General features: G+C 35.3%; 2 protein-coding genes across 18 annotated transcripts in view; both read right to left on the reverse strand.

Moving 5' to 3' along the window:
- Window positions 1–21,887, reverse strand: part of LOC136415792 (protein tramtrack, beta isoform-like) — a 108,022-nt gene that overhangs the window by 67,609 nt on the left and 18,526 nt on the right. Inside the window, exons 4-5 of one of the 17 annotated variants that reach the window (XM_066400604.1) lie at window positions 10,858–11,222; window positions 10,344–10,801 (exon numbers count right to left, since the gene is read on the reverse strand). The exons of 13 other annotated variants lie outside the window; for them this stretch is intronic. In XM_066400604.1, the coding sequence (XP_066256701.1) occupies window positions 10,406–10,801; window positions 10,858–11,222 (761 nt within the window). In that variant the 3' untranslated portion in view covers window positions 10,344–10,405. Of the gene's footprint in view, window positions 1–10,343; window positions 10,802–10,857; window positions 11,223–11,607; window positions 13,446–13,501; window positions 13,867–15,328; window positions 15,744–15,795; window positions 16,161–18,426; window positions 18,825–18,880; window positions 19,234–21,887 lie in introns of those variants that run through there. 3 more of the 17 variants (XM_066400606.1, XM_066400605.1, XM_066400607.1) reach the window with 3 other exon arrangements.
- LOC136415797 (uncharacterized) lies at window positions 14,064–14,998 on the reverse strand. Its single transcript, XM_066400620.1, has 3 exons — window positions 14,956–14,998; window positions 14,534–14,898; window positions 14,064–14,478 (listed from the first exon to the last, which is right to left on the reverse strand). Exons 1-3 carry the CDS (start codon window positions 14,981–14,983, stop codon window positions 14,098–14,100), a joined length of 774 nt encoding a protein of 257 aa, XP_066256717.1. The 5' UTR covers window positions 14,984–14,998; the 3' UTR covers window positions 14,064–14,097.

A 21,887-nucleotide genomic window follows, 5' to 3' on the forward strand; every position in this document is an offset into this window, starting at 1 on the left:
TTTTGCCGGTGGTACTTAGGCGCGACTTACACCTGTCGGTCCTGGTACCAAAGTACTCAGTGCAGCGCCACACCGTCTTGTTTCCGTATTTTCGGATAACCCGATAAGTCTGACCATCCACTATTAGCTTTGGGTTTTTGTTGCCTGAGTCGAAATATACCGTGGATGTTTCCACTAGAAATGGTTTTGTGTTAAGACAATATTGGTATTAGAGAGGTGGTCCTAAAAGATGTATTTATCTTCTTCAATTTTGTGTTTCTTTGCACTAGTGTAAAAATTGATATGTCACTTTAAAATGGCGTGCAAAAATTGCAAACATTTACACACGAGGAGCGTAAAAAAATCTTGAAAAAGACAACTCCACTTCGGGGCTTTTTGCAAGTTGTTTTTACTCGGTTGATTTATAAGTATGAATTTAGTGGTACCAAATGAACATTTGCCAAGTTTCATAGCTTTAGGTTTAGTAGAGAACAGCGTAACACGGTGGGAGGATTTAATGCGCCTTAAAAAAAACGCAGTCCCCAGGTTCTTCCTTTTTCCCAGCACCAATAATTGGATGCTAGTTAGTTTTCATGGGTTCTCCTTCCATTCTTCCGCTTTTCAAAGCATCTGCTGAGATTTGCACACTTCATTTTGAAGAAGGCAAAAAAATTATTTAGAAAAAATACAAAAAATTGGGTTATACATTAAAAAAAACTCTTAAACGTTATTTGAAAATGTCTCTATATTCGTCCAGCACTTCTCGAATAATATTCACATTGGTACACTTCATGCTTTGATGAAATTTATCCAGCTTATGGATAATCCCGTGATTATGAGGATCGCTACTGATGATGATGTTCTTACCGGTGGTGCTGAGACGCGACTTGCATCTATCAGTTCTGGTACCAAAGTATTCAGTGCAGCGCCACACAGTCTTGTTTCCGTATTTTCTGAGAACCCGATAAGCCTGACCATCTACTATCAGCTTTGGGTTCTTGTTGCCTGAATCGAAATATACCACGGATGTTTCCACTAGAAATGGTTTTGTGTTAAAACAATATTTTTACTAGACTGCTGGTCAAATGTATTTTAATAGGTACCAAATTTGGAATTTAAAGGATCTAAAAGCATCGGTAGGCGCGTACCTGGAGTAATTTGCCGGGTATCTAAAGTCCCGGATATTCAAGCCAGGTTCAATGGCTCTATAACCAAAATGCCATTAGAGCAATTATTCCGTTCGAATGATCCAAAATTACGTTTTAGCACGGAATTCCTGTAACTGTTTTCATCATTTGGATTCGGTATTGTCTCACTCGAATTTCATGAATTCATCAGGATCAAGAGGAATTTTTGAAAAAATGATTATTATTTCAAAGAATACAAATTCTTGATACATTAAGAGACATAATTACGCTCATAATAATGCACTGATACCAAGTTTTAACATTTTGTTTTTACTTTGCAATATCGAAGGTGAGCAAGGGGACCTCGAAACCCCTAAGAGATAGAAGATCGGTTAAATTGTCCCAAATCGGTATATTTTACGTACTATAATGGTGGATTAGACTTTTGTTTAAAATCATAATAGTTAAGAATATTTAAATTTAAATTTTTAGCATCATTATGTAGGAAAATTGAGAGAGCTTCGAGTTCGGTACTAAAATTCGCTTTTAAAACCATTTCGCTCCATTTGGCCAGCAGTTTGCTTTAAATTAATAGGGATAATTACCACATTAAATAGATTATCACCTGTTCAGCATGCAGCATGAGTCTCAGGATTGATGCAAGTTCCTGACATTGCCGGTTCAGTAATCGCAACTACTCTAGATCGTTTAAATCGAGGTACAGGTTTGTAAAAAACTCTGCCACAGACGTAACAAGCATTAAAATTACTCAACAATTTGATGTAAGAAATGAAAATTCCAATTCAGTGCTTGAAGTACGTTTATTAAACTTTAATTAAAAAGATGTAGCCGCTTCCTGAAAGACACTTTTGATTAAAAAATCGATACTCTTAATACCGAATTATATTAACTAACTGCGACAGGCCATTATTCACAGAGGTGGCAGTATCCTCATGATTATGCACTCCAGTAACATAGACATCCTTCCCACTGGTCATTATCCTGCACTTACACCTGTCTGCCTTATGTCTAAAGTACATGGTACACATCCATATGGTCCTCGTTGGTTCCTTACGAAGCACCAGAAAAAAGTTTCTATCAAGGATTATCTTCGGGTTCTTGGTGGCCATGTCGAAGTATATTAAGCCTGGAATATTAGTTTAAACAGGTACCTATATGTATTGTTCTGCTTAGAAACGGGATAGAACGTCAATATATGAAATTTTTGAGTAGATTAAGGAATACAAAGTGAGATGGTATAACAATATATTAACGAGTTTTTTACGCAGACGATCTTTTCATTCGGTAACTACCTGCGAAATGAAAGGGGCGATTTCATTTCGTAACTAGTTACGAAATGCAAACACCATCCATCCATGGACCCATATTTAGGAAACGTTCCAAGAAACTGTTCCAGAGCTTCCTGCGAAAGCAACTTTATATAAATTTATTTTTGAATGCTGATGAAATGTTAAATATCCAGAATAAGGTCAGGACTTCAATTCCGCATGCCAAGTAGAATGCATGTAACTTACCTACCTCATCTGAGGGATCAATTGGACAAAGTCAAACACAGAAATTGTTACATAAATAATACTACAAAATGTATATTTTGTGTCATTACAACCACCTTTATGTAAAACTAACTAACACTTTGGATTCTCATGTTAGCACTAACTAAAATAAAATTCAATTAACATAGCAACAATTTCCTGCTATTGATAAATAAAAGGAACTTTATGAGATTTCATATTATTATAGTTTCTATCCGTTGCCCTGGGTAAGTGATTGTGTTGCCCAAAAATGTACGCAACTCCCTTGGTGGTTGTAACATACACCTTACATCTATCACCTTTGGGATGGTAGTACTGTGCGCAAATCCAGGAAGTAGCACCTGGCTCTTCTTTGCGCAACAAAAAATCATATTCGTTGATCACGATTTTCGGCTTTTTCTGGCCTACATCGAAGTAAATAATACCTACAAATTTTTATTTTTTCAGCTACATGTCAAGGTTTGATACGGTCTTGGGATGTATATGACTTAGGGAGGGAAAAGGAGGAAAAGGGAAATTTCCATAATCCATCGAGCCCAAGGGTTTTTATGATGACACTGTAATGTCTATACAGGGTGTCCATTTCTGAAGCTCAAACATGAACATCTAGGTAACCATGAAAAATACGGTTAAATTGGGATATAGTTCTGCAATTTGAAGTTCAAGAATATACCGTTTTGATTATTGAAAAATTCCCTAAAAAACTAAAATTTTGTCAAAACGTTCTTCGAAACTTCCATATAAAAAAAGAGATAAGGAACGCAGCAAATCATAAGAGTTGCTCAAAGGGTTTATCCTTCCCTTCGAAGCACAGTTCTATGAGTCTTCTTAAATTCCGCATTGGCCTTAAAACGTTTCTTCTTGTTATTTTGGTCCTTAAAGTTGTAATATCCACCGCAGTTCATTAATATCAGCGGGTACAGACTTATAAGCAGAGCTTTTCATAGTTACCCATAAATAATAATCCAATGGGGAAAGATCCGGTGAACGAGCCGGCCAATAGATGTCTCCATTGTTTGAGACGATTATACCGGGAAATGTTCCAAATTAAACCAAACGTTATTCATGTAGTTGAGAAAGACACTTGTTTCTCTCAAAATGCAGAGTTTGCAAAAACATTCCGTATCTACAAAACCGAGATGGTGACGACCATTCAATCATTCGATTTTCCTTTCCCGAACACAGAAAAATAGGCACCCTCTACATTACTGTATATTATACGTTATTATTGTTATTATTAGTAATGGAAATAACAATTGCCGATAAGGTCGTGTTTATTATTTATTACACCTATTATGTGGCATAACTACAAACACTAAACTACAAGATTTGGTATAAATAATTGTTAACACTGACTGAGAACGATATAAAATATTTGCTCTAACATTTCGTCAGAAATTACTCATTCCGAAAGTGAAAATGACTGTGGAATGGATTCACTCCATCACTTGTTACGGAGTATTATTCTACAGAGTATTATTTCACAGTCATCAGCTGATCGCAGCCATATTGTTGTTAACAATTCTACATAGACCGTAATCTAGAAGAACTGGTTGTAGCATAGTTTTTTAAAATATCGAGGTCCCTTTTTAGGAAATGAGATTCTGATCGAGAAATCGGAAGAAATTACATCAACATGAGCCCTTCAGACTTAAGTGCGACTGTCTATCGATCTATCGTTTCCTAAATTTATTAATGAGGCTTCTTCAAATAAGTAAAGGTATACCAAGATGTTCCCAATTTTACAAAATGGTTCTTTGCAATAGCTTTCTTAACCCTAATAATATTGTACTTTAACTGTTTTTAAATTTTATAGGACGGTACTCACTCAACTACGTCACGTAAAGCCGTTTTTAATGCACCTATTGGTACAGTTTAAACAACTTATTTGCATAACCTGCAATATGAAAATTTTTCCTGGGGCCACAATTTTTCTTATTCCTTTTTAAGCGACACACTACGGTTCCCACAAGAGAAACTATACACGAGTACGTACAAAACATGAGTTAAACCAACTTAAAAGACAAGAGAAAAGGTATCTACAACCCACCACATTCACTTAAAACTTATAATCCCTGCACACTGTAACTTGTTGCGAAACCATGACATTGGTACTCTTATTTTTGGCAGGTCTGGGTTCGTGGTTGTGCATGGGACCAGTGATATAAACGACTCTTCCACAAGTTGTGGCTCTAGTCTTACATTTCGTCTTAAAATAACTGGAACAGATCCAGGTGGTTTTCGTGGCTGATTTCCTGGCCATGTTAAAATCAAAGCTATCCACCACGATTTTCGGGAGTTTAGTGCCAACATCGAAGTATATGGTATCTGAAAGTGGGGTAGATGGTCATAAGAATGTAATGCCAGGAAAGGGATTTTTATTAGGGTGTTATCGATTTGAAATTCGAGACTGCAGCTGGAATCTTATAAACTTATATGTCCGAGATAAATATTATTTAAAAAATTTTATGGGGAGCTTTTTAAGCTCCCGTTTGACCTCCGTTGTGTCTAGCTAGAAAATCAATATTTCAGGGTTCGGTTCATGCGCAGCAAAAGTTCTAGAATATGCATGTTCGGATGTTGTGAAAGTTTCAATTTCGTTAAGCAAATAAAAAATAATCAAATGAAAAACAAACAGAAACAGTCATCTCTTTAGAGATATTCGCCCTACCTTAAGGTTTTTTTCGCCCTGCTTCCTAACTTAATTTACCGGAACTCTCAGAGGTTGTTTGATTTTTTACTTTATTCATACTATCCTTGAGTTTCCAAGTTAGGTGCTCAATAGTGAAAACTTCAAAGTTGGGAAATATTTGGAAGATCCAGATAGCAATTCCAACGTGCAGATAGACGATCAACTCATCTTGCAATTCGCGTGATACAACGTGGCGAGATATAAAATTGGGTGTTTGAACAGAACAAAATCACGTTCTGGTAAAACATTTAATAATACAAGTTCAGTAGTTATAGTTTCAAGGAAAAATTATTTAACATTTAAAACGAGTGATAAATTTTAAAAAACCGTTTAGAGTGCCTTGAAACTCTTTTGTTCGAGGCATTTTAAGTACAAATTTTGTTTCCAAAGCACTCTAGAGGTTTTTTTATTCGATCGCAGGTTCTTCTATAACTTGTTGCCACAATGTTTAGAGCTTTAAATCCTTACTGGATCTACAGTTTCTAAAAATTACATAATCCATAAAAATCAACATTTAATCTCTTAATAAAACTTCTTAGGTTCTCCTGCAAATAAGAACTTAAACTTTATCTATAGTTAAAATCGAGATTGATCCAAGACAAAACCACATCAAGTTTTCATCAGTGTGGAGAAATCAGGATTTTAATCTAGAGATTTTGAAGTTTTCAATATACAAAAAGCTCTAAAGGTATTATTCAATATTACATATTCGTATAAACACAGTAAATAACAAAAGAAACTTAAATATAATTTTAATTACTTTCCCCTTTATTATGGTTGATTAGGTTTCACCAGGTTGCACCGATAGCTGTTCATGCTTGAATTAACTTTACTATATTAAACTTATCAACATACACTCTAAACTTATATTTTCTCCTATGATGGAACCCAAACCAGCATGTTTAGCAATATTTCCATGGAACATACATGTAATATACAACATGAGCGTTCCATCATAGGAATTATCTGGCTTCGTCCCATACCTGATTAAAATATTTTATATCAAACTTGCCAACTCAAATTTTGTAGCGCGTAATGGCGTAACGTAGCCTTAAAACATTTAAAAAAAACTATTGAAACCATTGAAAACTACTAGTCCAACAATCGAAACTACTCCTACTCTACCATTACAGCATCACGTTAACACTAATAACTTGTAGGATTCAACAAAGAGGGATCAATATGGCTGATCACATGCTCAGGCATGGTAACGATCTCGGTGTGGGGTCGAACCCATCTTAATGGTTGCATCCTGTTCTCTCTGATAACAGTCACCATCTGGGGTTTCGCATTGTCCATTGGATACAAATCAGTCCTGTGTTGGTGGTTGTGCTGCCCGTATAACCGAACTACCTGTCCACTAGTGGACAACTTGGCCCTACATTTGGTTCGGTAGTAGTAGCTGCACCTCCAAGAGGTCCTTCCAGCTGCCTTGAAATCGATCCTGTAGTCCACCCCCTCAAAGATGATTTTGGGGTGTTTGTAGCCGAGGTTGTAATAAATTACACCTGAAAGGGAAATTTTTACAGTAAAGGTTTCGAGGATGGTGTTTACGGGCAATTCAGAGATAATAGTTGTGAAATGAACGCAGTCTTTATTATTTGCAAAATAAGTTCACAGCAGTATATGCGTATATAGATGTGAAGTAATATTGAAGGTGTGAAAAGGAGAAAGCTTGGTAAATGCGAAACTTCAGTCGGTACTACCTAACTAAATCACAGCACATCCTTAATCAAAATAAACATAGACAAAACAGTGATCATGAGCTTACTTACTAATAACACAAACTTCACCAAATAGGAACAATTGATGGTACTAAAATTACTTCTTATCAACTTTTCGCGAGCCTTTATCACGTACTACCCACACTTTCTGAGAGAGCAAATTTTCCAAACTCTTTACCGTTTGTCCCTCGTCATGGTTGTGCTGTCCCTGGATCTCCACTTCTCGACCACTGGTGATTAATTTCGATCGGCATCTGCTTTGATAGTAAGAACAGCACCTCCACTTCGTTTGATTAAAAGTTCTTTCGTAAAAGAAATAGTCGAAACGTTCGAATATCAATTTTGAGTGCGTCTTGCCAACGTCAAAGTAGATGGTGCCTGAAATATAGTTCCTGCAGCATCAGTAAAGTTAATAATTCGACCTGGTGTCGTTCCTGGAGAAGGGTCATGAGCAAAAACGAAATAATTTAAATGGAAAATAAAGCATATATTTCAAATACATTCATTTTGATTGTATAACAATGAAGAACGAGTCGAACGGGGGAAATTTAATTCTTGGAGAATGGATCTTGTATTAATGATTATGTAAAGCACAGCAACACACAGCGACAAAACGAAACTAACTATATACATAAATGAAAATTGTTCAAAACTAAACTCTTAGAATATTGGACTATGCAGGGTGCAACAAAAGTATGGGTCTTCCTTTTAACACGACATAGACCTCAAAAAAATAAACAATATTTTTATATAACATTTTTTCCAAATTTAAAAAAAAACGAAATATGTGCAGATGAGTTTTAATAAATGTTTGTGTAAAATCTAAATCCATTCCTGCAGAAAATAGTAAATTCAATGTAAAGGGAATAGAATGTCTCACAAAAAATGATCAACTATTGTAAACAAGCAAAAAACATTTAATGTTTATTGTTTTTATGCAATTTGCCTGTGACGCTTAAAAATCGGTCGTGAAGTTTAGCTCCAGATGTTATTTTTATAAGCTATCATTATTGATACTATTAATTTAACAATGGCCCATAATTACTTGAATCACGAATTGGTGGACATGTTGTTGATATTAGAGAAAAACCATCTTTTCTAACAGCATGCACAGAGTCGTGAATAAGGCGAGCGACAATTTGTGCAAATGAAACCAATGGAGACAATTTCGAACGCCTTTTGTAGCCAGTACCGGAGTGAGCAGTAGCTAAAGATGTGGTACTTATTAAAACATTTTTAGGCGCATATTTCGGTTGTTTTTGATGTTTCAGAAAAATGTTATATAAAAATATTGCTTAGTTTTTTGAGATCTATGTCGTGTTAAAAGGAAAGCCCCTACTTATGTTACACCCTGTATTTCGGAGCCCCACAATAGAAACAAAAACGCAAATAGAGAGTGAATGTAATAGAAAAATGTTTTCAATAGATATGGCACTATGTGAAACCGAGGTTTAAAATGAGATAACACTCAAAAAAATAAGTCAGATTCTTCAGGAAAATACAAATTAACTCTCACAAAAACTCCTCTAAATCCATAACAAAAAGTTTTTCTCTTCAAATCTAACCTATCCCATTACGTAATTACTAGGTGCTACTCAAACCTCATTTAAGCAATATTTCATTCGTATAATCGAAAAAAACAATATATTGTTTATACAATTGTCAATCAAGTATTTCGTGATCCAATGGAACTGCTACCGTTCTTCCGTCATCACTGAGGTTGGCGTCATATTCATGACATAAAGGTCAAGGTTTTCCAAATTTGAGAATCTCAGAAGGACTTATGGGGAGAAGTAGAAATGCTTGAAAGGGCTGATTTTCTTAGGAACCACATACACTTTTTTTCCACGAAATTTTTGGATGGATGAATTGGATGAAATGGCAACTATTTTTGTATGGAAGTACATTTTGTATGTCTGATTTAAACATTTAACTAAATATTATCTTGCGCACATTTCCAGCTTCCTGCATACTGGACGTTTCTGAAAACTTGTCCAACCTTAAATGTTCTATAATCGTTTAACTAAAAAAAATCTTTTTGCTGTGGCACATGTGGCAGTCCTTATCACTTCAGGTTCAATCGGAAGTGAAAGAAATTTCACTATTTTCCATAGAAAATATTATATCTATCCACAAGTATTTTTGTACATAAAACACGTCCCCAGACATCCCTTTGACCATCACCTCGTCGCAGTTGATGTTCACCGTAATTGCGGATTAAACATCAAAAAGCAACAATTCCATTGGACCACAACTTAGATGCGCGAAAATAGAAATGGACCGGAAAAAAGTCAAAACTGAATACTACAAAATTCAAAATTTACAAGCCTTGCTTGGATGCAGTACAAACTTAGGGTGAAATCGTTCATTTAGGGTTAAATTGCAATTACATCAAATTTCCCGAAACATACCTAACTGTGTGCAAAAGCCTCTAAAGGCACATAAATCTTTTCTTGTGACTTTTGAGAAACACACATTTTAAGAACTACCCAAAAAGCGAATTCAAGACATATTCTTATATTTAGACAAATCGACATTAAACGTATACTGCTGTCTATTGCTGATACTAGGCTGATTCAAAATTTCAGCAATCTCATACAATTCAATATTGGCAATGTCTTCAGTGGTGGGGAAAGTGAACTTGTTTCCAAGTGACTTCCTCATGAACTTGGCCACAAACTCGTCCTCCTCACTTATGGACACAATCACTGCAACGTAGTGCTTAATACTTCTCTGGGCAATAAGTTTGACCACCACATAGTCATTCACTTGAGGAAGTCTTTGTAGTTTTCCATTGGATTTTGGTAGGGAGATCGACGAGGAGTTCTTTTCCAGCTGGTTGTAGGTTGTGTAGAGATCTAAAATTAGGGTAATGGAGGACCTGTTGTGGTTTATCTAGAGGTGCGAGAAAAAGAGATAAGGACTGTCAATGGATATTAATTAACGAAATACTATACTGGATTTATATATTTATTAAACTAAGAATAAATATGTTATAAAAACCTAATTGTTGAGCCGAGGTTGTTAAACAACATGGTAGAAAGCAATATATAAAGAAAACATTTTTCATCAGATTCAAATGTGAACTTTAATATGGTGAATAGTGGCTGAAATGCACATAACTAATTCTCCTCAAATTCAATATATTTGGAAGAGAAGGAACCGTTGTCGCCAGAATCTTAAGGAAAGCGAGAAAGATCATTTTTGCTTTAATATTTTAACCCCTGATTCAATTTTTGTTTCTATGTCTTCAATTTCAATCACTTCGACTCTTCTTCACTATAGACTTTCATATCACCTCAACTTACAGCCCAACTTTTTGAGTCAACTTCAGTTCCTTTTATCTCGGGATCCAATAGCCTTAAAAGCAGATCTACGAAAACTGTCCCCAGTGTACATCTGTGGATCTGGTAGGTTCAAGAACCTGGCAACCTCTTTCCCCATAGCCCCAATCTTATTAATACCGATATTCTGAACAGTGCATCTGCCCTTCTGATAGTTCAACAAAAACGACTTAGATACTGCATTATCTGGCCGCAATTTCATGTACTTAACACAGTAGTGATAATAATCGCCGGTTATAGTGAATTGGCGAGGAATCAAGTTGGAAGTTTGATTCGGAATGGAAACCGTCATCGCAGTACCAAAATCCCGGACATCATCAATGGTTATTGCGTGAATTTCGTGTCTTCGACAAGCACCGATTATACCAAAAATGATTGCAACCTTGAATGACAAATGTATGACTTTCATTAAAGCAATATGAGACTTCGCAGGCCTACCTTAGTTGCCAGATAAATGTGGTCCGGAGCTTCAAATAGGAACGTATCGATTTCTTCTTGGGTGAATAACTTAGCCTTTTTGCTCTGATAGCCCTTCGACTTAATTTTCAGAAAATTGCGCAATTTTTCATACTTTTCTATGTTTATGTTATTGTTAATGATCAGAGTGCTCCTTAGCATTGAATAATACACCCACATAGTCGCACAGCTATGAGTCAATGATAGGTCCTCAAAGTATTTTAGAACCACGTCCTCCGTATATGTTGTGAAGTCTTTGGATGCGCACCAATCCATAAAGTTCTTATAGACCACCTCGTACTTTCTTCGAGATTTTTCTGGTAATGAACTCAGTTCAGCTACAAAATCTATAAAAAAGAGGAAGTTAAATACATATTATATTTATTACTCATTACCTTCAGATATCTTTAGAAAACAACTGTCTCTCTTTTTAGAACTAACAAATGCTTCTTTCAGAATTACGAGAGTTACAGAAGAGGAAAATGGAATCAATCAAAATTTATTGCGAAAAATAAAGAATATTACATGGTCAGTTAAGGGGGAGAAAAATTGCAACCTGTTGTAAACAGAAAAAAAAATTTAATTAAAGAAATGTTGCAAATGTGGGTTTCTATCCTCCCCTGTATGGATCCCACACTGCCACCACACCCACTTCTTCATTTCCATGGAATAAAATTTATTGAAGTTAGCGGCATCATCATTGACATAACTTAAGAACTGAGTTGCAAAACATCTTTTTTAAAACTAAGTTTTATTATTAAAAACTAAATTACAAAAATAATACAAATGTGTGTTTCTACCATGAGAATAAATCTCTGAGTTAACTAACTATAAAGCATTGGTCTTACACGATGGGAATTATTAAATATACAGCGGATGTTCCTGCAAAGCAATTTCTCCCCAAAAATGCACAATTTGTGAAATGTGAATTTTTCGTCATGTAATATGTTCACAATTTGATGAAGTGATGAAAATGTATGCAATTTTTCAGAAATTATTTGGAGGGACCATGGTACAGAAATCTACATGTAAACATAAAATAGCGTCATCATGAGACAAGGTGGCCGCTAGAAACGGCCCAAAGAATTCTTAAAATTCTGAAAATCTATTAAGTTTCCCACTTCCCATAAAATCAGGGATATTCCTAGTCGGCAGAATCCAAGTCTTCACAATAGGGAACAAGGACCAACCAATTTTTTTTTAATGCAGCCTTAGATTTCTTGAATTGAACTCTGAAACTTCGATTTTTCTGCACTTCATCGACATTTATCCCTTAATGAGTTAATTGATTTTTAAGTTTGATTTGGATGTGAACACTTATTTGGTCACGGCCCCTTTTTACAATTATTTAACTATTTAGGCCTTGTGCTATGGTCGAAATTCTTAATATTTTAGTTTATATTAAAAAAATGTTAGTTTTATCGATTAATGGAATTTTTAACCGATAAGTACTTTAGAAATATTATACATTTAAACTAGTCTGTTAAAAAATAAATACATTTCTTGCACAAGTGTATAATAAACAGCTTTTAAGAAAAACAATATAAAATAACAATATATTAGAATACATATACAAACTGAAGGCTGCATTCGTTTCCACACGAAAGTAACATCTTTCTCTCTTGTTACATCATGAACATCATTGATCTTCTACGAAATGATATTCCAAAAACATTTTAAAAAAAATAAAACTAAAATTTCAGGTGTATCAGGAATATCTTCGCCTTCAATCGAACCGTCTGAAATTGTAAATAAGCCTTTCGTTAGACTTCGCACCTCTTGCAGTGTTTCCAATATCCTCGTGCTGTGCATTCTTATGTGGGACGCTCTGTATATGTGTTACAACTTCGAAGCAAAAGTTGTGTAAAAAATTCTTAATTCCTCTTAAAGATTATTAGATGTATTTTGTACGCGAAAGAAGACACTCCCATTTACATGTGGCAAAAACTGGAATGCAGATTTGTAACAAATAAATACGATTAAAAGTCAATCAATTCAAAATGTAATTTGTAAAGATTTGAAATTTGATCAAATTTTCTTTATCATAATTTCCTACTTTTTAAGCTTTTACCTTGAGCTATGAGATTAATTTTTGTATAACTGCCACCAATAAATAAATAAATACATACATACACACATACATGCAAAGCCACCACCAACTTTACTAGGCCATTTCATTCGGAATTTCTTCATCGAAAAGTCTTAAAAATAGTAGATCTACGAAAACCATATCCAGTATACATCTGAGGATCTGGAAGTTTCAAGAACTTGGCAACTTCCTTTCCCATAGCCCCAATCTTATTAATCCCTATGTTCTGCACTGTGCATTTGCCTTTCTGATAATTCAAGAAGAACGACTTAGATACTGTATTACTTGGCCGCAGTTTCATGTAATTAGCGCAGTACTGATAATAATCTCCAGTTATGGTGAATTGACGCGGAATCAGATTGGAACTTTGACTTGGAATTGTGATCATCATGGCAGTACCGAAATCCCGGACATCGTCTATGGTTATTGCATGCAGCTCATGTTTACGGCAAGCACCCATTAAACCAAAAATTACTGCGACCTTGAATCACAAATTTATCACTTTCATTACCTCAATAAAGGCCTTCTTTTACCTACCTTAGTGGCTAGATAAATTAAGTCCGGAGCTTCATCTATGAACCTGTTAAGCTCTTCATGGGTAAATAGCTTGGACTTTTTGCACTGGTAGCCCTTGGACTTAGTTTTCAGAAAAGTGCGTAATTTATGATACGTTTCTATGTTAACGTTATTATTAATTATCAGAGTGCTCCTGAGCATTGAATAATAGCCCCACATAGTCGTACATCTATGCGTCGCAGCTAAATCCTCAAAGTATGTTAAGAGCACATCCTCGGTATAGGTATCGAAGCCTTTAGATGAACACCAAGCCATAAAGTTCTTATAGACCAGCTCGTACTTTTTTCGAGACTTTTCCGGTAATGAATTTAATTCCGTCACATAATCTAAAAGAAGAGAGAGTTCAGCTTATGGAGTTATGATAAATCCTTTATTTCCAAACACCGTATGTTGAAAACTTTGGGAAAACGTCTTGAAAAAAAATTGATTATCGGAAATCGAACCACTATATACATACATGGTACTAGGTCTATCAGTATGTTCTATGGTTATCACACCTGTAGCCCACCCAGTCAAAACCACATTTTTTATTTAATTTTAAAGTTCCATTTATTTGCTCATCGAATAGCCTTAAAAGTAGTAGATCTACGAAAACTGTAACCAGTATACATGTGCGGATCCGCTAGATTCAAAAACCTAGCTATCTCCTTTCCCATGGCACCAATCTTATGAATACCGATATTCTGAACTGTACATTTGCCTTTTTGGTAGTTCAGGAAAAACGACTTGGAAACAGAATTATCTGGCCTCATTTTCATGTAGTTAGCACAATACTGATAATAGGCACCGGTTATGGTGAATTGACGAGGAATCACTTTGGAAGACTGACTTGGAATTGAGACCATCATGGCAGTACCGAAATCCCGGACATCATCGGTGGTTATTGCGTGCAACTCATTTGTACGACAAGCACCCATGATACCAAAGATCATTGCAACCTTCAATCATAACTATATCACTTTCATTGCTCCAACGAAGTATTTTTATACCCACCTTGGTAGCAAGATAAATTTCGTCAGGAGCTTCAAATATGAACTTGTCGATCTCTTCGTGGGTGAACAGCTTCGACTTTTTGCCCTTGTATCCCTTGGACTTAATTTTAAGAAAAGTGCGCACTTTGTTATATGATTCTATGTTTATGTTATTGTTAATTATTAGAGTGCTCCTCAGCATCGAATAATACACCGACATACTCGAAGAGCTATACGTCACAGCTAGATCCTCAAAGTATTTGAAAACTACGTCCTCCGTGTAGGTATCGAAGCCCTTCGATGCACACCAGTCCATAAAGTACTTATAGACCTGTTCATACTTTTTTCTAGATTTTTCTGGTAATGAATTTAGTTCTGTTAGATAATCTAAAAAAAAAAGATTTTAGCTTCTGAAATTACGATAAGTTCGTAAAAAATACTTGCTTTCACAACGGAAAAATTCCGATAACATTGGAAGAACAATTCTTTTTCTATAATTTGAATATTGACTGTTTTCTTAATCGCAACCAATGACTAAAAGGGTTCCATTTCGCAATTAGTTACGAAATGAAATCCGACACCTTCATTTCCCAACGTAATTAAACCGATGGGACCAGTAACAACAACGGTTGCTCCAATTCTGTTCCTAACAAGTCCATATTTCTGCCATTTTTTTAAAATCTCTTCAACGTACTGCAAAATTGGAAAATAGTGTGCAGTGCAACTAGGACAAAAAATAGCACTTTTCACACGAGTAAGACGGTTTACATCTAAGTACCTTCCCTTGATTTTCATTCAACCCACAGTCAAAACCAGCTTTTCGATTTGATTTAAAATTTCCATTTATTTCCTCATCGAATAGCCTTAAAAGTAGTAGACCTACGAAAACTATATCCAGTGTACATGTGCGGATCTGCTAGATTCAAGAACCCGGCAATCTCCTTCCCCATAGCACCAAACTTATTAATACCGATATGCTGAACTGTACATTTGCCCTTTTGGTAATTGAGGAAAAACGCCTTGGACAATGAATTATCTGGCCGCAGTTGCATGTAATTAGCACAATACTGATAATAGGCCCCGGTTATGGTGAATTGACGAGGAATCACCTTGGAAGATTGGCTTGGAATTGAGACCATCATGGCAGTGCCGAAATCCTGAATATCGTCGATGGTTATTGCGTGCAGCTCGTTTGTGCGACAAGCGCCCATTATACCAAAAATTATTGCAACCTTTAACGAAACATTACTTTCATTACACGAACATTTGGTTTCGTATACCCACCTTGGTAGCCAGATAAATTTGGTCGGGAGCTTCAAATATGAACCTATCAATCTCTTCCTGTGTAAATAGCTTGGATTTTTTGCCCTGATAGCCCTTGGACTTAATTTTAAGAAAAGTGCGTAATTTATGATATTTTTCTATGTTTATGTTATTGTTAATGATCAGGGTGCTCCTCAACATCGAATAATACACCCACATGGTTGAAGAGCTATACGTCACAGCTAGATCCTCAAAGTATTTGAAAACCACTTCCTCGGTATATGTATCGAAATCTTTGGATGCACACCAATCCATAAAATTCTTATAGACCAGCTCGTACTTTTTTCGAGACTTTTCTGGTAATGAATTTAGTTCAGTTACATAATCTAAAAAAAAGAGAAGATTATACATATACAAACCGGTGGTCGTGCTAGTATATGAGCCTAGAACACAACAGTTATTTAGACTAACGTTTCATGCAATGGGAAATTTTTTAAATGTGGAAAGCGGTACAAAGACGTCAGTAAATGACCATTTGGGATGCAAAAAATTCCATGAGGGTTAAGGGCAATAAAGCAAAATTGAAAATATTGGTTTGTGCACAAACAGGTCGTGAATTTAATGCGAAGTCCTACTTAAATCGCAGTCACGCAAAATGCAGTAGGTCGATTGATCATGACCCTGATCGACCTCATTAATCAACTGGAAAACATTTTTTTTTTAATAAGTTTTCTCTATTTTCTATGCTCGAATAAATTCTGGAATATACTTCCTACCTTCAGATTATATCTGAATTCGTTCCGGAAACGAGTTGGTTGGGTTCTGTCTGTAATAATAGGCAACATTGTTTTTGGTGATTTTATATACCACATTATATTTCTACAATTATCATATTAACTTAAGATAAAATACGACAAACACTGCGGTGAGATTTCCAATAGCGCATAATGTTACGCGATGAATAATAAATTAGGGCATAACTATACCTATGTAGCTATGAAATCGGACTACAAATATTTAAAACAAACAATGACCATTACAGTCGCGGGGCATAAACTGAAATTTTTCACACTTAAAGGTCAACTTCTCGACAATTTTAACTTCAAATCGCTAGAGACATATTTAAATTTCCCAATTCAAATCTCCTCAGAACTCAACAGAAACTCGTTCTTGATTCTCAAAGGCATTTGCAGGTTATTCGTCCAAGTATTCCAAGGTAAATGAAACAATTAACTGTGTTTTATAAGTGTATAAGAAGCACGCACGATATAATAGAAAACACGACGTATAGCGGGGCACACGCATGCATTATAAAGGCCGTTTTGTGCACGCTGCATCGTGTTAAAATCGTTGACTGTTGAACAGGCCTAATAAAAACTGAATGAAATTCCTAAACATCCTGGAAAATTTTTTTGAATCCAACAATTTCAGAAAAATCCAAAGGAGCTCATTCTGCTATCTTGAAAACCTATGACACGTTAAAGTCGCCGAAATCTGCATATATTCTTAAGACCCATTTACACTTCTAAGATTACACTTACACCTTTGAGATGTAAAAGCAATTCGATTGAGATGAGCAAATCAAATAAAGAATATAATAAAATGTTACCATTTATTTACGTCTGGAGAAACATTCTTTAACATGAATCATAAAATCCTATAAAATTCCTTGATTTACCTTCTATCTTCATAAACTCCTAGTATTTTCCAAGTTTACACCTAGAAAATCTTGAAGAATGTCTCGTTTAATCCCATTCATTATACGATAAAGTAGATATAAAATTGTCAAAAAGATTCTTTTATTTCCTGAGTTTCCAGGACATTGTAAAGCTGAACGTCTGGGAGCACGTGGGAATACGGCTCACCGTGAGTCACAAGGATGAGAATCGGGCGCGAAATTGTTACTCTCAATTCACGACGAATTCTCTAAGTCGTGAATGACAGGAATCGACTTCCGAAATCGAATCTCTGAAAGGGTCTTTCTTTACCCAACGTGGCGTCTAGCAGAGCTTAAAGTGAGGAGGAGTAAGTAAAGAAACCTGTGTTGTATTTATTTTTTTAGTTATGGTGAGGGTAATAAGTTATCAGGTAAGTAAATATTTCTAAGGTAGCATTTAGAGTGACGAAATAGTAGTTTCAAGACAGTAGACTAACGGATGTTATTGACCCTATAGTATTCGTGACTGTACAGAGAATACAAAATACTCACAGATTAATTCTCAAAATTAGATTAGATAAGGTACCTGTTAATACAAATTATATAATAAATTTGTAGAAAATATGTACAAACTTTAGAATTTCACAGAAATTTGTAATTTATTCCCCGATTGCAGGAAAACACAAATTACGTAATGAAGTTCCATCATAAAGACTACCAATAATTCAACTTAATTTACTGGAATAATATGACCAGTACTCAGCGGCTGACTAGGAAAACTTAAAGGAAAATATGACCAAAATGCCACTTACTACCTAACTACCACCAAACTTCTTCATTTTGCTTACATGGACGGAACAAGAATTGCATTAACAGCAAGATGGCAGAATTTGGTCAAACATTAAAGACACTAAACCGCAAAAAAGTTATTTGTGTGTTGATATGATACATCTAGGAGTACCTAGATAAGTTACAAAAATATGTTATATGTATACAAATGAGCGTTATCGACATCTATCGTATAATCTTCGATACAAGCTAAACAAAACTAGAAAAATCGATACAATTCTGGTTCCGAAACGTTAAGAAACTGCGCCACTTGCTTAACCATGGTGCCCAGCTTATTGACACCAATATTCTGAACGGTACATCTGCCGTTTTGGTAGTTAAGAAAAAAGGCGTTTGAAGATGCATTATTAGGACGGAGATCCGTGTACATTTTACAGTATTCATAATGATGCCCAGCTACAGTAAACTGACGTGGAAATTTCGTTTTATCATCAGCGGGAACATTCACTAGCATGGCCTTTCCAAAATCTTGAAAGTCTTCAACAGTGAGGGCTCGAAGTTGACCTCTGCGACAACGGCCTACCCGTCCAAGGATTAAAGCCACCTTCAATAAACCACAACATAAAATTATCCGCCGAGAAAATAACATTAAGAACTTACCTTTGTTGCCAGGTATGTACTGTCAGGGGCTTCGACCAGAAACCTCTCAAACTCCTCATCAGTAAAGCTCTTGTATTTCTTAGAATGAGGGTCTCTAGCTATTCCCTTCAGAAAACTACGCAACTTTGTGAACGTTTCCATGCTGACATTGTGGTACCTTAGAAGGGTGCATTTCAACATACTATAAAACACCCATAGGGAGGAGCAACTGTAGGTTTGAGACATTTCTTCGAAATATCTTAAAATTACATCCTCAGTGTACGATTCTATATTTTGTATGGTGCACCAATGTACGAATCTATTGTATTCAGCTTGATAGCGCCTTCCTTTTGGAATAACTATTGAAGTTTTATCTGAAAGAAGGATGGCTCTGCATTACTGCTCCAGAAACTGGAAGTGAGGAAAATTTTATAGTTTGGGGAGTAGACATATCTAAAGATTTTTTTAAACTGTTACGAGGCTATGTTTGAGACACGAGGGTGCTAATGAATCCATTCACTCTGTGAAAAATTTTCTTTTTATAGATTGAAATCATCTCATCAACGGAAATCAAATAGTCGATCAAAACAAATTGCTCTAGGCGTTAAATTTCCATAACAAGTTCCACAGCAATTTCCTGGCAGTTCTAAATATGCGAGCTAAATTCGCTCGGCCATCCCCACAGGTCTATATTAAGAAATCAAAGGCTTGGATAATTTGCTTATTTACTGAACCAAGATAATCATAATCTGATAATGAAACTTAAATAATCTTAATCTGAATCAATGACGCATTGATAATTAGAAAATTTGGATGGTTAACTGATTTTGATACAGAAAATGTTGCTTTTTGGTTCCCCCTCCCAACTACGATGTTGACCCCAACTTTCCCGAATCAAAATGAAGACTGACACGTTTTACTAACTAAAACTAAACACTATTTTCATAAACTCCTTTTTTACTTAAGTTTGTTCTCGTAACATTGCACATCCGATATAAGGTGGTAGTCGGTACACTGAAGAATCTGGAAGCTGCTCGCAACCTCATTCGACCTGCTATAACCTCCACTATGGCTTTCTTCATATTCTCGTGGTTCCATGCGCGTCTCTGGCGCACTTGACTAGCGGAGTTTCCTGAAAATTCCATAAAAAATTGGGCTAAATATACGGGATGTTTTAATTAATTATGCAGGTAAACTCTGGAAAACCAATCTTCAGCTTATTTTAAAATAACAAGATCAATACATCGATACAAACATACCTCAGGGAAAAAAATTGGGGCGGAAAATGGGGGTGTGAAGTCTGAAAAAACATCATCCTGCAGATTCTCACACCATTTTCATATCTAATAATGTGGGGCTTAAAAACTAATACATTTTTCAAATTTGAGCAAAATGTCTAAAAAACTAAACTAGCTATTCAAAAAAGAACGTTTAATGCCCTGTATGTCGATAATAAGACGTTTGCCATCCTTTGTTACTATGAATATTTTGTCATAAAATAAGCTGAAAATGTATTCTTTAAAGCTTGTCTGCATCCTGAATTAACACCCTGTACAAAAATCTGGATGGCTCTCTTAACTTCACTCTTGTCTCTTATCCCTTCAGTTATTGTTTTCCAAAGGACAGACATTCCTTCTAGAATTTTTGAGGATAATCGAAGTTTAGGTCTTCATTGGTTATTGAGAAATTGGGTTGAAAACTCCGAGTAAATACACAGAATCACGACTTCGATTGGAATTCGAGATTCACATGAATCATGACCAGTAAATATGAGCGTTCAATCTGAAAGAGCACTTGTTACTTAGCAAGAGAGATAAACATTTGGATGATAACACTTGCTCTAAAATTCCTGAAATGCATCTTAACTGATCGTATTCTTATTTGGATTTTTGGATGTTCTTTTGGATCTTCGAAAACCAATCATAAATATGAAATTCAGTTTATGCGCAAATGAAATTACAAACATTTTGTCCTTAAATCCGGTCGACATGCCAAATAGGCAAAATAATCTCGAACAAGAATCTCATTTTATACTGGAATAAATAAATAAATACATAAATAAATAAAGCTGTTATTGTCACAATCTCCAACTATTTGCAATTTTCCAGCTTTCCCTAAAGGCTTAAAATTTAAGAAACTTCGTTTCTTTACTAAAATTGAACTAAAACATCACAACAGTGTTTCTAAAAACTCTTTTTGTTACTTAAAGTATTCTTTGTAACATTACACATTCTATACAAAGTAGTACGTGGTACATTATACCATCTGGATGCTGCTCTCAATCCTAGACGACCAGCAATGACTTCTACTATGGCTTTTTGCATATTTTCTTGGTTCCATGCGCGTCTCCCTTGATAAGTTTTGTAAACTGAAAATGAATGTAAAATGAAACATATATCGATTTTTAGTAAGAGTGCCTTCCTAAAATCCATTTAAGTCGAGTTTTTGAGTAGGGGGTTTGTCACTAAATCATTAGGATAATCATCATCAATTTTAGACACGTATTAATCGAGCTTAAAAAAGACTATTGCTAATCAGCATTACTTACTACTTCTTAATTGAAATTACTGTCTGTTGGAAAATATTTACTGACAGCTTGTGGGTTCTCTTGGAAATCAGTTATTTGCACGAAGAACCACTTCAGTGATAAATAAGACTGCAGATTAAGAGCTGCCACTTCCAAGGCCTTCAAGACAGAAAGAGAGATAGTTTTTACAGTTTAAAGTTTGGATTATTCTCCTTAGTTATTAAATCAGGATATAGTTAGAAAAACTTTTATTATTTAAATTGTTTTTGACAATATTGCACATTCTAAACAATGTGGTTCGTGGTACATTATAAAATCTGGATGCAGTTAGATAACCCAAGCGCCCTCCTAAGATGTCCATTATGGCTTTCTGCATGTTATCTTGATTCCATAAGCGTCTCTGGCGAACTCCATAATGATAACTTGGAATATCTGGAAATGCAGTAAAAAATTTCAATTTAGCTAGAATAGAAACTAGAATTTCTAGCCTATGGTCCCGTA

The sequence above is a fragment of the Euwallacea similis genome, chromosome 21 (assembly GCF_039881205.1).
Source record: "Euwallacea similis isolate ESF13 chromosome 21, ESF131.1, whole genome shotgun sequence".
NCBI lineage: Eukaryota > Metazoa > Arthropoda > Insecta > Coleoptera > Curculionidae > Euwallacea > Euwallacea similis.